The sequence below is a fragment of the Salvia hispanica genome, chromosome 3 (genome assembly GCF_029641045.1).
Source record: "Salvia hispanica isolate PSC_SH4W2 chromosome 3, Shi_PSC_v1, whole genome shotgun sequence".
Lineage (NCBI taxonomy): Eukaryota > Viridiplantae > Streptophyta > Magnoliopsida > Lamiales > Lamiaceae > Salvia > Salvia hispanica.
Window position 1 is genome coordinate 65,834,678 of NC_142694.1, and position 19,438 is coordinate 65,854,115.

The 19,438-nt window shown below is 39.0% G+C and overlaps 1 protein-coding gene across 1 annotated transcript; it reads right to left on the reverse strand.

Annotated features, from left to right (window-relative positions):
• Positions 1-7,702: 7,702 nt before the first annotated feature.
• On the reverse strand, positions 7,703-8,839 carry LOC125211289 (cytochrome c-type biogenesis protein CcmE homolog, mitochondrial). Its single transcript, XM_048111020.2, has one exon. It carries the CDS (start codon positions 8,784-8,786, stop codon positions 7,974-7,976), a length of 813 nt encoding a protein of 270 aa, XP_047966977.2. The 5' UTR covers positions 8,787-8,839; the 3' UTR covers positions 7,703-7,973.
• Positions 8,840-19,438: the final 10,599 nt, after the last annotated feature.

The window sequence follows — 19,438 nt, forward strand, 5'->3', positions numbered from 1 at the left end:
GTATTGAACTTTAATAGTATTTCTTACTTATGTCCAAACTAGTAATAATAATTTTTATTACTAGTGTTTTTAAAAAATGGTTTAAGTAGTAATGGCGTAGTAATTTTTATTGTTTCAAGGAAGGTTGAAATATCCGTTCCGTCTCATTCAAGATGACCACTTTTCCTTTTCTGTTTATTCCAATCAAAATCACCACTTTCTTTTTATTCTCATTAAAATATTCAATCACATTTTTCCTCTCTACTTAATTTCACCTAACAACACATCTTAAAATCTCGTGCCACTCAAGAATGTGTGAGACGGAGGAATTATATGATTAGCTTAACTGGATATGAGAAAAATTTGGTAACTTATTCACTTCCTTTTCTCAATTAGTTGAGAGTAATCATATTTCAAAATCATATTCTGTTAATAGTTGTTTAGTTTTTTTTTTTGTTAGGGTTTAGTCATATTCTGTTAATTTTGTTTTGTTAACGTCGTCAAAAACAACTGTGAGAGAGATGGATAGTGGAAAAAACTAGAAGATGACCAATAAAAACTATAGGCTCATTTGATGACCTAGTAATGCCCATATATAGATTTGTATCTATACATTTCTAAGTGTTTGCTAACATAGTTACACAATCTTACAAGCCTCTGTTTTTCTCTATAGCCCATCTCGGCCCGACAGATTTAGCGTCAAAATGAGCTTATACGTATCTCTCCAAATTCGTCGGATACAATTTTGCCTCCATTCTTGTACCCAGATTAAAAAATTTATCTCTACCATACCCTTTTTTTCTTCCATTGTTATTTCTTCTTTCATAAAATTTATCTCCCAGATTTAAAATTCTGCCTCAATCTTTTCTCTCTTTCAATCTCAAACAACTTTTCTTCCCTTTTCTTCCACCATTGTTTCAATGGTTTCTCTCCCTCAATCTCACAATATACTTTTTTCCAAAGCTCTTCAAGCAGATCACTAATATCTACAAAATTTCATCCGGTGAGTGTTTATCAATTATAGATCGTTCTCTATTTCTCTCTTTATCTTCTTTTTCATAATGAATTATTTCTGAGTTATCAATTCGTTGCTGCCCTATTGTTGAATTATTGCGATTTTGAACACCCAATTCAATATTACCGATTTCCTTTTGTTGAATAAAGTTGGGAACAAAAACTTGTTCATATGTTTATCAAATTGAACACGCCAGTGATTTTCCAAACAGGATAGTTGAATTTACAATTTCTTACTTTCTACATCTCGAATCATAGTTTCATGAATTTTCAGCTCAAGAATTTCCTTCTTTTTTTGTAGCATTTTGGGCTGGTCTTTCACAAATCAGCGATTCACTATTAATTAAGCAGATCTATATTGATTTCATTAATTCATGCAGTGTAATTGTTCATTGTTCTATTTTTTTTGCCAACAATATAGCATTATTTATTTTGTTTAGCATGGTAATTTTGTGTGTAACTCATGGATATGCTGCGAATTTCTGGAGTAAAAACTTTTCATAATTTTGTTACGTAGCTCATGAATATGTTGACAATTTTGGGGCTTCAAACCATTTTGGAAATGTTTTGGGTGCATAGAACATGAGTTTTTGTTTGACAAATTATTGTGTTGTTCTTAAATTTTTTTGAAGGCATGCCTGATTTTGAGTATTTAAATCATTTGAATTGTGAATTGTGCTCGTCCTTCCATCTTGACCAAAGCCAAGAATGCTCGTATGTGTTTCCTCAAATGCAGCAACTGATGAGTTGCTTTCACGCGTGCTTGACTGTGGATTTCACAAGAATCTACCAATTTCAAATTTTCAGCCATTTCATGGCCAAAAACTTGGAATCAAAATATTCAAAATTTATTTACATCAAAGTTACTCATATGGTTGTGAATATAGCAAAGTATGTGTAGGTTCTTTTGCATACTAACAAAGTCTCCAAAATTGTGCTTAACTGCTTAAGGACTTGTACATGGAGATAGAGATAATGCAGCAATGTTATTTTTCATGCCATTAAAGAGAAAGAGAGGATCAATTGAAAAAAAGGCTTCAAATGAGCAAAATCAACTAAGGAACATAGAAAGGAAAAAAAGCAAAAGCATTTGACATCCAAATGAGAAATTATCTTAAATGCTCCATTGTGATCATACACAAAGCTTCAGAATAAGCAATACACGAGGCAACTACATTCTTGACATTGACCTTATTTTTTTATTTCGATGAACTGATAAACATAAACAAATGAACAAGAGGCGTGATGATGATTTATTCACTATTCATAAGAAGAACAAGAAGCCGCCGCGTGTGAGTATTAAGGAGGGAGAAAAAAGAAAGCCAAATGTGATATTCTTTTTTGTTTGCCACGTAAAATATAAAGAAATTTAAAAGATTTGATTAGGTCAATACAAAAGACAATCCAGAAAATAAATGAATTTATTAAGGTCAAATTTGTCATTGTATATGTATTTATTACTCCCTCCGTCCATAAAAAATAGATCACTTTTGTCATTTTGGGACATCCACAAAAAATAGATCACTTTCTAAAAATGGAAAGTTTATCTCTCACATTTTTCCCACTTTTTCTTCCCTCTCTCGTACTTTACTCACTTTTTCCCTCTATCTCTCTTACTTTACCTACTTTTTTTCTCCTCATCTCTCTTACTTTACCAATTCTACATTAAAACTCATGCCGAACAATAATAGATTTATTGTTTGTGGACGGAGAGAGTATTTCATAACTTGCCTATCAAACAAAATGGGCTTTTTAGAAAAAAAAGACTAAAGTCCAATTTTGGTCCCTTACATTTGCCCTAATATTCTTTTTGGTCTCATACATTAAGTTTGTGCCTTTTGGTCCATAACATATTGTTTTGGTCCAAAATAACCATGTTCTGTTAAAATTAACAGTGAAAATGTTTGATCAATTTAATAACTTAATTATAATCTAGGAATAAAGTCCAATTTGGATACCGTACATTTTCCATAAAATTCTTTTTGGATCTCATACATTAAGTTTGTGACTTTGTTTGGGACCAAAATGTATCAAAACAATATGTTAGGAGACCAAAATGTCATAAACTTAATGTATGGGATCCATAAAGAATTTTATGAAAAATGTATGGGACCGAAATTGGACTTTAGTAAAAAAAAATAACCATGGTATCAACCAGGTGTTATTAAAATGAGTAGGACAACATAAGTTAGTTTTTAATTTTCAAAAGAACATATACAAATACAATATCATTTCATATGATAGAAATTTAACTTTATAACAAATTTATGTAACACACGATTTAAACCTGTTTGTGAATAATTTATTAACTGTTCCTTTATAAACCAAAAAGTCACAACAAGATCAATTAGTATTGGAAATCCATTAAATATTTGTTTAGCTAAAAAAAGGGGATGATGGAATTCAATTTAAAAATAAAATTGCTCAAGTTTAGAACTCCTATTTTTTTATAAAAAAATTGCTAACATAAACTAGTCGACCTACTACACTTGGCATCACTCTTATCCATATATGAATATTATTGTATTGTTGGTTTGTATTTTTTGTGTATTTATTTCAATTTGAAGGTATTATTTTTCATATTTCTTGACGTTGGATTATTATTTTTTCAGTATTGAACTATTTAAAATTATAAATAAATTCTGATTAAAATTACACATCAGTTCCGGTTCGGAACCGGAATCGACCGGTTCTTAACCGGCTGGTTCCTGTTCCGATTTTAGGAATTATAAAAATTTTAAATCGGTTAACCGGTTAATCGGCCCGGTTAAAACCAAAACCGGCCGAATAAGCAGGCCTAAGCTCTCTAGTGTGTTTTCAATCTCATAACTAAGGATGCAGTGTCAACCGTAATGTCTCATAACCACAAGGATGAATGACACTAGTGTAATATAACACTGAAATGACATTGTAAAATAAGTTTTTCTTGTTATTTATTAAATGACGAGATCTCGAAAATTATTATTGTAAATTAATGTATGTAACATACTTTAATTTGTCAATATGTGAGATTTTCGAAACCGGACTCAATCCTAACAGTTTGGCTAGTAGTTATTGACTAAATACTATGTAAGTATTCTTATTACATTAATGTCCTAATCGATGTCTGGTTGATTATATCCCCTTGAAATGTTTAAGACTAAGGTGTTATTTGTAAGTAAACTTTGGTTAATTGAAATTTATTCTAGAGTAAAGGCCAATTATGGTCCTTAACATATGACCGTTTTATCAATTTGATCATTAACATTATCTTTTGATTATTTGGTCCCTCACGAATAAACTCGGACCGATATCGGTCCTAAATTGACAGAACCGTTAAAAGTAACGGTCAAACAAATGTTTAGCCGATTTTGACCAAATTAAATATTTTATCAGATTTTTAATTTATTTCAAATATAAAAATTATTTATTCTAAAATAATTTAAAGTAAAAAATTAAAACATCCTCCTCCAAACTCAACAGCCCGCCGTTTCTAACTTTGAAGTTTCCGTCTGGCAGCTCAGCGGCGGTGACGTCTCTACCAGACTTTCGACGTTGCAGCAGCGGCATCGTAGACAGCGATGGTGCCCCTGACCAGCGACGACGTTCTGATGAGAGCAAGCAGCAGCCGGGACGGCGACGGCGGTGGCTGACGGCATGGAGGTTGCGGTTGTGCTCTCCCAACAACGGAGACGAAATCGCCGCGGAACAGCGGCAGCGGCTGAGCGACGGTGATGTCCGATGAGGGTGAGGCAACGACCATTGGTGGTGACCGGCGACGAAGGCAGCGGATTTGAAGAGTTTGAAATTTGGGGATTTCCGATTTGGTCGATTTGGGGGAGGATCTCTTCGAATTGGAGATGCACCTCGGCCGACGGAGGCCTGAACCATCGGAGTACCGCCGGCGTGGTGTCGGAGCGGTGATGACGCAGGGAGGACGACCGTTGTGGAGTTCACCTCCTTGAGGAGCTCCGATTTGGGGCGGATTAGAAACTTGTTTTACGAAGTTGAAAATGAAATAATCTTACCTTCCGACGGCGACGGCGGTTGGCGAGCGGCGGCGGTAGCCGATGACAGCAGCGGCTGTCTGTTGAGTTTGGAGGAGGAGGTTTTAATTTTTTACTTTAAATTATTGTAGAATAATAATTTTTATATTTGAAATAAATAAAAAATCTGATAAAAATATTTAATTTGGTCAAAATCGGCTAAACATATGTTTGACCGTTACTTTTAACGGTTCTATCAATTTAGGACTGATTTCAGTCCGAGTTCATTTGTGAGGGACCAAATAATCAAAAGATAATGTTAAGGACCAAATTGATAAAACGATCATATGTTAAATACCACAATTAGCCTTTACTCTTTATTCTAGCACAATAAATAACTAATTTGAACTATAAAACTTTTGGTAAAATAGGTTCGTTAAAGTAAACGAACAACATATTTGATTAATTTGTGACACAAGCTAATATTCGTTTGGGCTAAAGATTAAAGCGCGGCTCGATTTAATTATTCGTTTGGGCTAAAGATTAAAGCGCGGCTCGATTTAATTATTCGTTTGGGCTAAAGATTAAAGCGCGGCTCGATTTAATCAATATTTACAGTGACATGTAAGCCCGAGTTTAAGCTTGTTTTGTCTCTAACCTAGCCCGATTACATTATAGCTAAAGAAAATGAGAAAATTTCAAGAAAAAATGTCATAAAAACACAATGCCGAAAAATAAAATACTGCTAAAAAAAGACTAGTCACAAGAATGGCGATTTTGGCTAGGGGTGGGTCGATACGATATATCGTATCGAAAACGTTGTATCGTGTTTCGTATCGAAAATATCGATATGAAAGAATTTCATATCGTTATCGTATCGAAAGTTTTGATATACGACTTTCGATATGGATAATATCAATATCGTTATCATATCGATATTTCGATATATCGTAAGATCGATACGATATATCGAAATATCGTTATCGTATCGAATACCTATATATCGAAAAATATAATTTCAAAACTGAAAAATAACACAAATATTAATAAAACTTCAACACAATAAAATAAATAGTGTTCTTATTAGGGTTTCATATATATATTTTCTAGATATATGAATGAATTAAATGCATTATATATATTTATAATTTTAAACTTCAATATGTATTGAATTTCAATATGTTTCGATATATTCGATATAAAACGATATATTGCGATATAAGGAAATTCATATCGTTATCGTATCGGAAACTTACGATACGATACCGTATCGTATCCAAAATTACGATATACCAAAAATTCGATAATTTTTCGATATTTTTCAATACGATACGAGCGATATTTCATTTTTTCGGTATTTTTCCCCAGCCCTAATTTTGGCGTTACAAAACCCACCATCACGACACGACCACCACTACTATGAATTTGGCTTTCATGAGCCACTATATATCTGATTTTTCATTGCCTATAAAAATGTAGTTTAGTAGTTGCATACTCCACAATTTTTATGCAAAATCTCTCCAAATTTTCAGCCCCATCTACCCTTAGTTCTCCCTCCTCGGGCTCCTCCCAAGGTTGGGTTTGACCTGCACTCGCATTCCTCATTTCCCTAGTGTTGCTTTTACATTACTGGTTTTCCAATTTCTTGCATTAGTTGGCTGCTTAACACAAACTTTGTAAAGAATCATGATTCTATCCAGCATTTATTCATATCTCCAATTAAGACATGGCTTCTGTTTCATAATATGTCACTCTATTGCTATAGCAGTAGTGGGGCTCAAGGTTAGTAGCACCATAGCATAATGGAAATGGGAACTAAAATAAGCTTGGCATATGTCTAGGAGAAAATACATATTATATTTTGCCTTAGCAAATGAAAATTATCATACCAGTAAAATTTTGGTTCTATACAATTTATCAGTTTCTAATATGGATTCATTAAGCTATACCCAGCTTCAAACGTTATCTATCAACACATTTAGCATATAATCCAATCTTCCGAGTATCATCATCCATTGTTCCTATAAAGGTAGCCAGTCCCAGAACTTACTCACACTTCACTCATAACTACCAAACCCAAACAAAACATGAAAGATATCGAGATGATGTGTGTGATCAAACATGCTCATATGGTAATATTGATTGCACTAAACATCAACATGGAGCAATAATTGTATCAGAAGCAAGAACCAGCATGCTTTCAGATCGTATCCTAGCCAAAATCGAAGAGTTTTTAGCGAACTTGAAGGGTCCTCACTGCCAGACAATGTAGATACTAGAAGGATCAGAATAACTATGTTCTTCCCTATGATTGGGTAATGAACTGAGGTTTTCAACCACTCTGCCTCCGGCATCTCAATTCACGTATTATGATAAGATTTCATGATGTTATCAAAGCAATCAGACTTCAAAATGTAGTCTTTTCTGGAAACATATTAATAACTCAAATGCTTGGATAAAATTTCAAAATGCTGTCAAGACTCTAAACTACATTACTTTAAATATGTAATGGGACTTTCCCCATATCGTTTGTATGGGCAACTGAGGGGATTATACATCAAATAAGTTCTCCCACCTAATAGACTAGTCTTTTGCGACGAGTTCTGCCATTTAGAGCTAACCTTGAAGTGATCCATGACCAACAAGGACATTGAGCCTTACGAAGGATCAAATTGTACGTACTCTGAAACTACTGAAGGTTACGGGACATGTATGGGCAACAAAATAGGATGGCACCAGAAAAATATTCAAGATAACGCAATATCAAACAGTTTATTCGTTACTTCCCTTGAAACCCAGAAAATTGTTGTGGCAATGAATGGGCCAACTGTTTTTTCAATTAGTACCTCTATTCTTATCTTATCTTAATACATAAAAAGTACACATCCGCCTCCGCCTCAATTAGTATACTCTCTCATTCTATATCCAAATATTATTACAGATATAATATGCAAAATCAAACTCCAAATCCAAGCAAAAATTTAAGCAAAAACATTACCAGAAAGAGTGATTTCATCACGCCTTCACTGGCCCGACACTAGCATTGTCTTTCCCATGATTCTCTTGATCCTCAATAAACTTCTTGTTCTTCTCGATGGCATTCGCAACCTCAGCGGGCATATACTTCTCGTCGTGCTTCGCCAAGACCTCCGTCGCTGCAAAATAGCACTCCAAGGTCCTCGCCTTCTCGAAAACCCCGAATTTGCTGGTGTTCCTCAGCATCGCCTCCTCCTTCTTCCTCATCTCCTCGTCGAGTGGCCGGATGAAGCCCTCGACGACAGCGGAGTGGCCCTCGCGGAAGAGATCGGGGAGGCTGCCCTCGTACTTGACCAGAATGTCGGTGATGAGGTCGGTGATGACGAATTGGATCTCCGGCGAGGAAGGGACCTGCGCGACGCTGTTCTCGAGCACGAGGCCGCCGAGGCGGAACTTGGATTTCGTCGGATCGGAGGTGTGCTTGGCTAGGGCTTCGGTGGGGGTGACGTAGAAGACCAATTGATCCTGGAATTGGTTGAGGACGATGACGATGAAGCCCGCGATGCAGCTGATGGTGAGGGCGTAGGTCCAGAGGCGGCGGTTCTGGAGCTGCCGGGCGCGGGCGCCGATGTCGGGCTTTTTGGATCGGGTGGAGCGGCCCGGCCGGGTTGAGAGAAACCGGAGAATTGGGTGTTGGGGATGGTTGAAGAAGATGGTGGAGGGTTTTTGAGAATTGAAGAGCGGTTGTGTGAAGAGGTGGGATTTGGGGAAGGGGGTGGCGGTGGAGGTGGATTGGTTTCGGTGGTGGAGGAGGTGGCGGAGGAGGAGGCGCGTGGGAAATCTCGGTGCCATTGATTTGGGGGAAATTGGGCAAGGGTTTAGGAATTTTCTGGGTTTTGACTATTTTAGTAGTCTCAAAAAATTGAATCGCTATTTCTAGTATAAATGAAAACGCTATAAGTCTCGTTCAAAATGTTTATATTTTGTTCATAGTTTGTTTTACTCAAAATATGTTATATATTTAGAAATTAATGTCTCTATTTTATCTTCTCATAAAATATTTATTTATTTTTTCTCTCTCTATTTATTCCATGTAACAATTCTATCTAAAATCTCATGCAACTCAAGAATATGTGCCAATTTGAAATTGGAAATCAATCCAAAATCAAATGTAAATCAGAAATACATTTTGATTTCTTATTTGAAATGTTACAGTATTCAATATATTGAAATAATCATTTTAATATACTAAAAGATGTCGATTTATTTGTATATAAGCTAAATTAAAAAAGTTACGTTGTGATTTAATATTCAAATTTAAAAAAATTATGGGCTGACGAAAATTTGACAAAACTGCATTATTTAAATAACTATTAGTAATATGTTTATAATACAAAATTATAAAAATTTAGAAATTATAGTAGGGATGTCAATTGGGCTAACCCGCTCGGGTTCGGGTCAATCCACTCGGGTTGTCGGGCTATTTGGGTGCGGATTATTCGGGCTGTGAATTTTTCGGGTTATAAATTTTCGGCCATAACCCTAAATCTTCAGGTTTCGAGCTAACCCACGGGCTATTCGGGTCAATAGTAATCTTATATGTTACTTTCTATCCAATCCAATATTCTAAATTATTAAAAAGCAGATTGTCACAAATAGTAAAGTATAATCAAAGTGATCAAGAGAAAGAAAATAACAGCAATTGAAAATTGAAACAAAATAGATAAACATATCGTTTGATTAATAGCACACATGAATCTGACTACAATTAACTAGAAATCATGCATTTCATATAACCCTAACTTTCAATTTGAGAGAGAAGACATAATTACCATATATTATTCATATCAATGTTGTATTTAATATTAATATTACCAAATATACTTCGTATAAGTATATAATGCATAATTTTAATTATATTTTTATATTAAATGCTCAACCCGTGGGCTAACCCTCAATCCACCCGGACCAGCCCGCATAACCCGCCGATCCGAACAGGTTAGCCCGTGTAGCCCGCTTATGAATATGAGTTGCGATTTTCGGCCCTAACCCTATGATTTTACCGGGTAATTCGGGTCAACCTGTAATTTCGGGCTAGATTGACACCCCTAAATTATAGTACTCTTTAAGAAAATTATTGTGCATACTAGTTTCAAGCTGAATTAACACGCATCTTTATACTAATATATTATTCTCTTTATCTTATTAGTATTGGACATATTTTTTTGACACAAAGATTAAAGAATAAATATTTAGTTACTTAAAAGTTAAGTATATTTTTCTCTCTTATTTTACTTTCTCTCTATTTTAACTATTTATTATCATTTTTGCAAAACAACGGCAAAAAAGAAATGTCTCATTACAAGTAATGAGACAGAGGGAGTAAGAAATTGAGAAAAGTAGAAAGAATAAAGTAGAGAGTGAATAAAATAGAGAGAATAAAGTAAGAGAGTAAAAAGTTACTACACATGAAAATGACGAGGTAATTTCCCAAAATGGAAAAATGATTCAACTATGAGGGAACGGAGGGAGTAATAAACTATGAGAGAGAATGAAATATGAGAGATAGAGTAAAATATGAGAGATAATAAAGTAAGAGAGAAAAATGAGTTGGAATGGGGAAGACGAACACAAAGTGTCTATCCTCTACTGAGACTCAATTACTATTTGGAAAAACATTTGGGTTTTGAAAACTTTGGAAAAACTAAAAGCAAATAAGAGCATAGATCAACTAAAAGCAGATAAATCAAGAGAAAGACAATATAGATAAGGGAATCCCAGGGATGTGTGTTCACAGTTATGGTTATACCAAATTCCAACTACAATACCCTAGCACAGTTATTACTTTGATAGAACGAGTCACCTAGATTATGCTCATGCGAAACAAACGTTGATTACAAAATTAGGGCTGTCAATCCTAACACGTAACTCCAAAAAGCTCCTAAGACCCTTGAAAAGTCCCCACTCTCAATTAACAGTGTCGTTTTAAAGGAAGCTAACTATAGTGTCTACTAAGTGGACCTAACTCGCTAGAACTCCGTCACAGTTATGAAGCAAGTTATATTAAATTATAAACGATTGTGTCACTCAATCATGAAGCATCAAGATTAACTTAGGGAAGAAACAAAGTAAAAACAAAACGGATATTAAATAGAAAACGGAACTTGTATAACCAAAGTCGTTACTAACACATCCCTAGAATCCCATGAGTTTAGTTACACATAATTGAATAAGCTAAAAACATAGATTGAAGGGAAGACAATTTGAACATAAAACTAAAGCAAATAAAACCAGTGGGTTGAATCCTTGTCGTTCTTGATGTTCTTGAAATCCTGCTCCAACTCCTTGCACCAGTGAAGTACTCTAAGCCTTGATCTCTATGAAGTATTTTGCAATCAGAAGTTCTCCCCTTTTGATGAAGCTTGGGGCCTCATTTATAGGGAAAATCCATGTCTTGTTGTAGAAGTAAAAAATCTCCAAAATATGGTAAAACTGGGGATCTAGAGCTTCTCGGATTCGCCGCCTTTCTCCGGCGGGCCGTCGCACCTTGCCCGGTGGTCGCCGCGTTGGAGTCCAGAGAGTCTGTTCCCTCGGCGGCGGACCGCCGCACATCTTCCGGCGGTCGCCGGATGAGACTTCTCTTCAAAGCACATTTTTCCGAGGCGGACCGCTGCATTGATCTGCCCGCCGGGCGCCGGCGGTCGCCGCACACATCCGCGGCGGTCGCCGGTCGCTGTCTGACTCCAGATTCCCAAACTTGGCGTTTTGGCTCCCTTTTTCGGCTCAATTATGCACATTTATCACAAAACACATCAAAATACCAAAATAGACAAAATATGCAAATAATGGACGTGTAGAGTGACTTTGACATAAAAAACGGACCAAATAATGGCCTTAAAATAGTGCAAAATCCGAGCGTATCAACTCCCCCAAACTTACATTTTTGTTTGTCCTCGAACAAAACAATAAAGACACAAGAATAGACGCACGGAATGCACAAGGACTAGATGTCATAATTGCCTCAAAAGATGGAAGAACATTTTAAACATGTATTAACGCAATCAAATCAAGCAAGGCTTATTAGTGCACTTTCATTACTAACTTGTGGAACACCTTGAATTCAAGCCCTCGCATGTGACAAACTTCCAAAGATGGGAAGTGTTCTCTCACTCTCAAAGTGTATAAGGGCAATGTGTACATAAGCACTCAAATCATACATCATGCAAAGTTTACCATAGGCTTGCTCAAAGTCTACTCCCTCCTCTACTAAATGTGATTAAGCTTCAAAAGTCCGAAAGGTCTTTATCTTTGGTTATAATGTAGGCTCTTTGGTAGGTGAGGAATATTTGGCTAAAAAGTGACTAAAAATATATATTTCGCCCCCTCCGTTTATCAATCCTGGATCCGCCACCCCACGTTTGCTTCACTTCGTCATTCTGACTAGGTGGTTTGACCACTTGGAATTCTTATGCCACTTGGCCCACTTGACCAGTTAGCGCTTTAGGCGGTCTAAAAGATTAGACTTGGCTCGAGACAAACCCAAGCACCTAGCTCAACGACCAGGCCCAAAGATCACCCTAGGACCAATTGTCAAGATCCAAGTCCAAGGCACTCGGCACACGGGACGCAATGGATGTGTCAAGCGACTTGCGGAAGTGCACGCGTGTGGGCTCATCTGCCCCACTTGGTCCACTAGAACCGCTACATGTAGTAACTCATCTTGTTAACAAGGTTCTCTCCTCCAATGTGTGATAGTTAATACACAATTAATTAATCCTTTGGACTTCTCATAGCTCATATGTAGCTCGCACATGTGATCAACTTTAATCCATTATTTCTCACTCACCGATAGGGACGAAATCAGAAAATTATAGTCGGGGAGGCACTAAAGTTAATAAACAATTACCCCGATAGGTCTCATAACCTAAAAAAATTATAGTCGGAGTACAATTGTTCTCGACGAGGTTTCATAACCTGAAAACTATTTAAAATTCTTTCAGGATCAATCTTACAAAAGATCTATTCTCAATGTAGGTAATCAAACAATCATTCATTCAATTGTATCCCATCTTATTATGGAGGCGGGTTTTCACAATTTTGATAGCTGAAAATATTCTCTCCATTGATGTTGTTGCAATCGGTAATACCAACGTCAACTTCACAAACAAATAAACCATTGGATACACAATATATTTTCTTGTAGCAACCAACTTATGAGATAGATCTGCGATGCTTTCAAGACTTGAGAACACTTCATGTGAACTTAAATCACAAATGCAAGTCTTGAGTTGTTTATCAAGCAACCGAAAATAATTCTTAGAGAACTCCAATGGATAATAATGATAACGATCTATCAATTTGGACTTATTAAAAGCATCAAAAGAGACCTTTTGGCTTAAACAAGCCACATATAAAAGCAAATTTGTAATAACCTCATTGAAGTGACTATTAAGCTCTTGAAGTTGCCAATCGATCACACTGTTAAAAACTCAAATTGGAAATAATTCAAATTTATCATAACTTCTCCTTTTCTTCGAGGTCCTCCTGGAGTCACATATTTTTCATCCATATTTATGATATCAATATCATTTTTCTTAGAAAATATAGATACTTCACTCAAGAGAGACTCTCATCCTTCATCCCGCATATCCTGTAGATGTTGTTGTTTTGCTACATGATAAGTCGTAAGTCTTGGTTACTGGTCAGTATGTCGTGAAATACATGTATTATCTGCAAAACAGTTGCTTAAGTGTGCAGGATTGAAGGATCCAAGTCAGTAGGTGACGATTCGTGTGACGCAAGTGAAAAGGGCACTAGAAGGGTGCGATACTGACCAGAATGCATGCCAGAGAAAAGGCTCGAGATGGAGAAGGAGGATAGCTGGGATGATTATTTTACAAGGGCAAAAAGGTCAAAATGCGGGAGAAGTCTACCCTAAAAGCAAGGGCAAGCCTCCCTATAAAAGGAGCCATTTGGAGAGAGAGAAGCAGTTCGGTTCGGAGTTTGACAATCACACTTAGTAGAATTCTCTAGAAAATCCATCCTTCAGCATTATCTTACCTCTCGTTCCTCGCCACCGCCATGGTCACTTGACGTCCAAGAGTCTGCCGGAGAAGTCATCAGTTCGCCTTTCCAGCCAGTTATCGCAGTAGTATAGTAGTATCATCGCCCGAAGTGGCAAAAACAATCTTAATCGCTTTCTTAGTTAAAGTTTACTTGTTTTCATCGTTAGTTATTTTGCAAACACTCATCGCTGTTGCTCTTTTGAAGTACCTTGTTATTTTCCAACATTTACGTTATGAAGTTTCTATTTCGCATGTCGCTTTGGTTCGAGTTTGCTTCATTCTGCCTAGGAAAGTTAGATTTAGTCATTGCTTTCAATTTCTAAGTTTTATTTCTTGTCGAGAGCAGTTGATTTGAAGTTGTAGCTAAGTTAGTCAAGTTTTCGTGTATAAGTTTCTTTTCTGCACCGTGATTACCACCTTGCATGTCAGTCAGTAGAAGTAAAAGTTGCAGTTTACCGTTTAATTTAAGTTTAAGCATTTTAATCGATGGATCTCGAGTTTGAATTCATGAATCTGAAGTTTGGTTATGGTGTCTGTGTTCATATGATTTTTGTCAATACTTGGTGAAGAAGAAAACGTCGAAATCAACTTTATTTGGTCCACTTTTACTTTTAAGTTACTTTTTACTTTTGTTCCCTACTTTTCAGAGGTACTATCCAGACTTGTCAGAAAGCCCCCAGCCATCAGATACACCTTGTTTTCTAACTTTCCTCTTTTAGTAACTGTCTACTTTCCATATGTCTCTGATACACCTTGTCCCATATTTTCACGAACACTCCCACATGTCTGTTATTTTCCCGCCTACTAGTCAGTAGAGTACTACCTTATTTCCTGTTTAGGTAAAATCTCAACCCAAGCGTGGTAGCTAACCAAACACCCAGGAAAGTCACCACAGTTATCTAAACGTGTCCATCCTCGTGGGATTCGACCCTTACCTCCGCTATACTAATCAGTAGAAGTGGGTTGAGGAAATTTGTTTGAAGTCAGGTCTCGGTCGTCGTATCAACGACTCAGCTGGGTCGGGAATCTCTTCCTGATCAGTTGGATACACTCCAATTCCACATGCGAAACCATCGAGGACCAAGAACCGACCACTTCAAAATGGCGCCGTTGCCGGGGATGGATGGCGTTCATACCTGTTATTGTGTGTGATCTTTTTGGTGTACATACTGTTTATAATTTTTCTTTTCTTTTTGTTTTCAGTTTATGAGAAGTGGCTCGGCTCCTGGGCAGTGGAGACCAAGGATACTTCCCAGAGGAACGATACTCGTTACCACTCGTTCTGGCCTGTCGACAGCACTGTCCGACCTAGGCACGAGTAGCGACGAAGAAAAAGAGGAGCTAGAGTACCAGCTCCCGGAGCTTCCACCCCAACCAGTAAGGACACTAGTGAGGATGGCTGACCATGGTGAGGACGATCCCGAGCTCGCGACACTTACCGCACATGCCGACGGAGATCCCCCACAAGCCATAGTGGTCACCCCAGGCCAGACCGCCTGTGATGTGAAACCCCATGTTATCGCAATCTTACCGACGTACTGTGGGAAGAGCTACGAGGGACCATACGAATTCTTAAATGAGTTCTGCAAAATCTGTAAGGCACAAAGGCGGCCAGCAGGAGCGAGCGAGGATGATTACAGACTGAAGGCCCTGCCTTTTGTCCTGAAGGGAGAGGCCAACACTTGGTTCATGCGCCTGCCAGCCGACTCTATCAATACATGGGCTGATTTCAAGTCAGTTTTCCTAGCCGAATTTTTCCCATCTTCGAAGACAAGTGCATTGAAGAGGAAAATATCGTGCATAAGGCAAGAATATGATGAAACCCTGAGCGAGTACTGGGAGAAGTACATGAGCCTTCTAGAGTCATGCCCCAACCATCGCATGAAGGAGATAGAGGTGCACCACACCTTCTATGAGGGGATGAACAAAGAAACCAAGGATCTGGCAAATTCATCGTCTGGAGGTGATTTCACCCAGTTGAGAGTGAGTGAAGCCAAAAAGGTGCTACGCAATCTGTTGAATGTGAAGAAGACGTACGACAACGCGAGAGATGGGTACAGCAGAGAAAGGGTAGCGAGTGCTTCGGCTACTGACCAGGAGGAACGGATGGACTTGAAGATGGAGGAATTAAAGAAGGAACTGCTGACTGCAATCAAACAGAACACTCCACCACCTTCTCCAACTGAAGGCCAAGAAGCCCCAGCACTACCGTATGATCAGCCGGACAACTCGCCGGATGTGGAGCAAGCGAATGCCGCAGGTTACTACAATTCCAACGGCAATTGGATTCCGGAGAAACAAAGAGATGCACCGTGGAGGGACCACCAAAATTTCCGATGGGGAGATGGGAATCAGAATCAGAACCAAAATCAGGCTCCAAATCAACCCAACCACCAACCGAACCAATATCCCAACCGTGGACCAACAAACCTTGACTACCAGTCTAACTGGGTAGGAAGAAACCAGCATCCTCAGAACCAAAACTCTCAAAACCAGAACCCGAACCCTACCTATGTGCCACCCCATCAGCGAAACTACCAAAGCCAAAACCACAATCAAAACCAGAACCAGCACCAATTTAACCCAGGGCCTCAACATAACACCCACCACCAAAACCAAGGTCAGTACCAGCACAACCACGATCAGTATAACCCTCCTGCCCAGTATAACCAGTACCCACCGAACCAAAACCAACAAAATTTCTCAGGCTACCAGTCAAACCCACCACCTCAGTATAACCAGCATCAGAGCTCGAACCAATTCCATCACCCAAACAGGTCGAGGAGGTCCGTGGAGGACATGATGGGAGAAATGCTTGCCTTGCAGCAAAGCATTAAAAATGACTTGCAGTCCAGTAATGAAACAATGCAAGGAATGCAAAGTGCCCAGAAGGAGCATAGGGCAAATATGGATATGATGAACAGGCAGTTGGCCCAGCTCGCTAACTCAGTGGGCGAAATGAAGGGGAACTCAGGGAAACTCCCATCTACAGTCCATGTACCGGAAAAGGCAAATGTGAGCAAGATTACACTGCGGTCCGGAACAGCTTACAACGGACCTCAGCTCAAGAACCCTGTCGGAGAGTCTAGTAGAGAAGGGGTGCTGAGCGACGTCATCCCAGCGGAAGAGCTCAAGAGGCCTCTGCCTCAGATGGAGGATCCGTGTTTTCTAAACAAGGAGCCTACCGTGGAAGAAAAGGAGGGAGAAACACAACCTGGGAATGAGCAACCGGGAGGGGTAATACCCACATCAGACCCGCGAACCCGGGAGGCACAAACGGGAAATCCACAAGGATTGACTGGAGAGGCTAAGGGAGAAAAACCGTTTCCATACCGGTTTGTGACGAAAAGGAAGAAGGAAAATCTTGTGGATTTCATGTCAATCTTTGGGAAGCTGGATGTCACCATACCAATTCTCCAAGCCGTGAGACTGCCCCCCCTGGGAAAGTTTATAAAGGAGTTCATAGCTGGGAAAGCCCAGGAGGATGGAAAGATCATGGTGGAAGGAATAGCCTCAGCCATTGTACAGGAGAAGCTACCACCCAAGAGAGCCGACCCAGGTATGTTCACCCTACCCATAACGATTGGAGATGTGAAAATCGAGCATGCAATGTGTGATTTAGGAGCATCTATCAATGTTATGCCGTTATCCATTTATAATCGGTTAAAAGGGGTAAATTTGTCAAATACTAGGGTGTTAATCCAACTGGCTGATAGGTCTTGTATCAATCCTGAGGGTGTGTTAGAAAATGTGTTGGTCAGGATACAGAACTTTACTTATCCCGCGGATTTTTATGTCATTAAAATGAGTGAACCAGAAGCTAGGGAGTCTAGCGGGATATTGTTAGGAAGACCATTTTTAAGAACGGCTAAGACAATTGTGGATATGGCCGAAGGGACAATATGCATTGACTTTAATGGTGAGAAATTTGTCTTTGACATCAACGAAGCCATGAAGAGACCAATAGATTCTGAAAATCTATGTTATGTTGATGTAATTGACCCCTTAGTCCAAGAATTTCTTGAGACCGAATTATTGCAGGAAAAGCTCCAAGCCTTGGATGTGTATGCCCAGGCTGATGTGGAAGCAGCCGCATGGTGTGATCTGATCAGTAGCCGAGGGTTGACTGACGAAGAGATCGAGGAAGCAATTATGGAATTCTGTCAGAAGTCAGAACTAGCAGGATCCGTAGGGGCCGTGGTACCGGCCAGTATGGAGGAAAAATCAGATGCTGAACAGGAACAAGAGGAGGATTCAAAGGAGAACCCTTTACCTACAGACACACTACCCCCGCAAGTGGAGTTGAAAAAATTGCCAGCAAACCTTAAGTATGCCTACCTAGGGGAGGAAGACTCATTCCCCGTAATCATCAACAGCGGGTTGACTGAAGAACAAGAGGCAAGACTACTGACCGTGCTGAGCAAAAACAAGAAGGCTATTGGATGGAGCCTTACGGACCTGGTAGGTATAAGCCCGGACGTCTGCATGCACCACATTAGGCTAGAGGATGGAGCCAAGGCGCATAGGGACTCTCAAAGAAAGGTGAACCCAAACATGCGAGAAGAGATACTGAAGGAAATCTTGAAGTTGCTCTCACTAGGCATTATATACTCGGTGCCAGACAGTGAATGGGTTAGCCCAATCCATATGGTCCCCAAGAAGTCAGGGATCCAGGTGATTAAGAATGAGAGGAATGAACTAGTGCCCACCAGACTAGTTACTGGTTGGCGGATGTGTATAGATTACCGAAAGCTGAACGCTGCAACCAGGAAGGACCACTTCCCCCTGCCATTCATCGATCAAATGCTGGAGCGACTGGCTGGGAGGAAGTACTTCTGCTTTTTGGATGGGTACAGTGGATACTTTCAAATCTATGTGAACCCGGAGGACCAGGATAAGACCATGTTCACGTGCCCGTTTGGAACCTATGCGTATAGGTGTATGCCATTTGGCCTATGCAACGCCCCCGATACTTTCCAACGGTGTATGATGAGCATATTCTCGGACTTGATTGAAGATTGTATAGAGATCTTTATGGATGATTTCACTGTCTATGGAGACTCTTTCGACTCGTGCTTGCAACATTTGGATATGGTGCTAGGAAGGTGTCAAGCAAAGAGTCTGGTCTTGAATTTTGAGAAATGCCACTTTATGGTTACAGAAGGAATTGTCCTAGGACACGTGGTGTCGGAAAAAGGAATCCAGGTGGATCAAGCTAAGGTGGATGTCATATCCAAACTACCCTTCCCTACTGATCAGAAAGGAATAAGAGGTTTCCTTGGCCATGCGGGATTTTATCGAAGATTTATCAAGGATTTCGCCAAGATTGTCCAACCACTCACCAGGCTTCTCCAGAACGAGGTGGAATTCGTCTTCGATGAGCATTGCAAGGCTGCTTTTAACCTCCTTAAGGAAAAATTGATTTCTGCACCGATCATT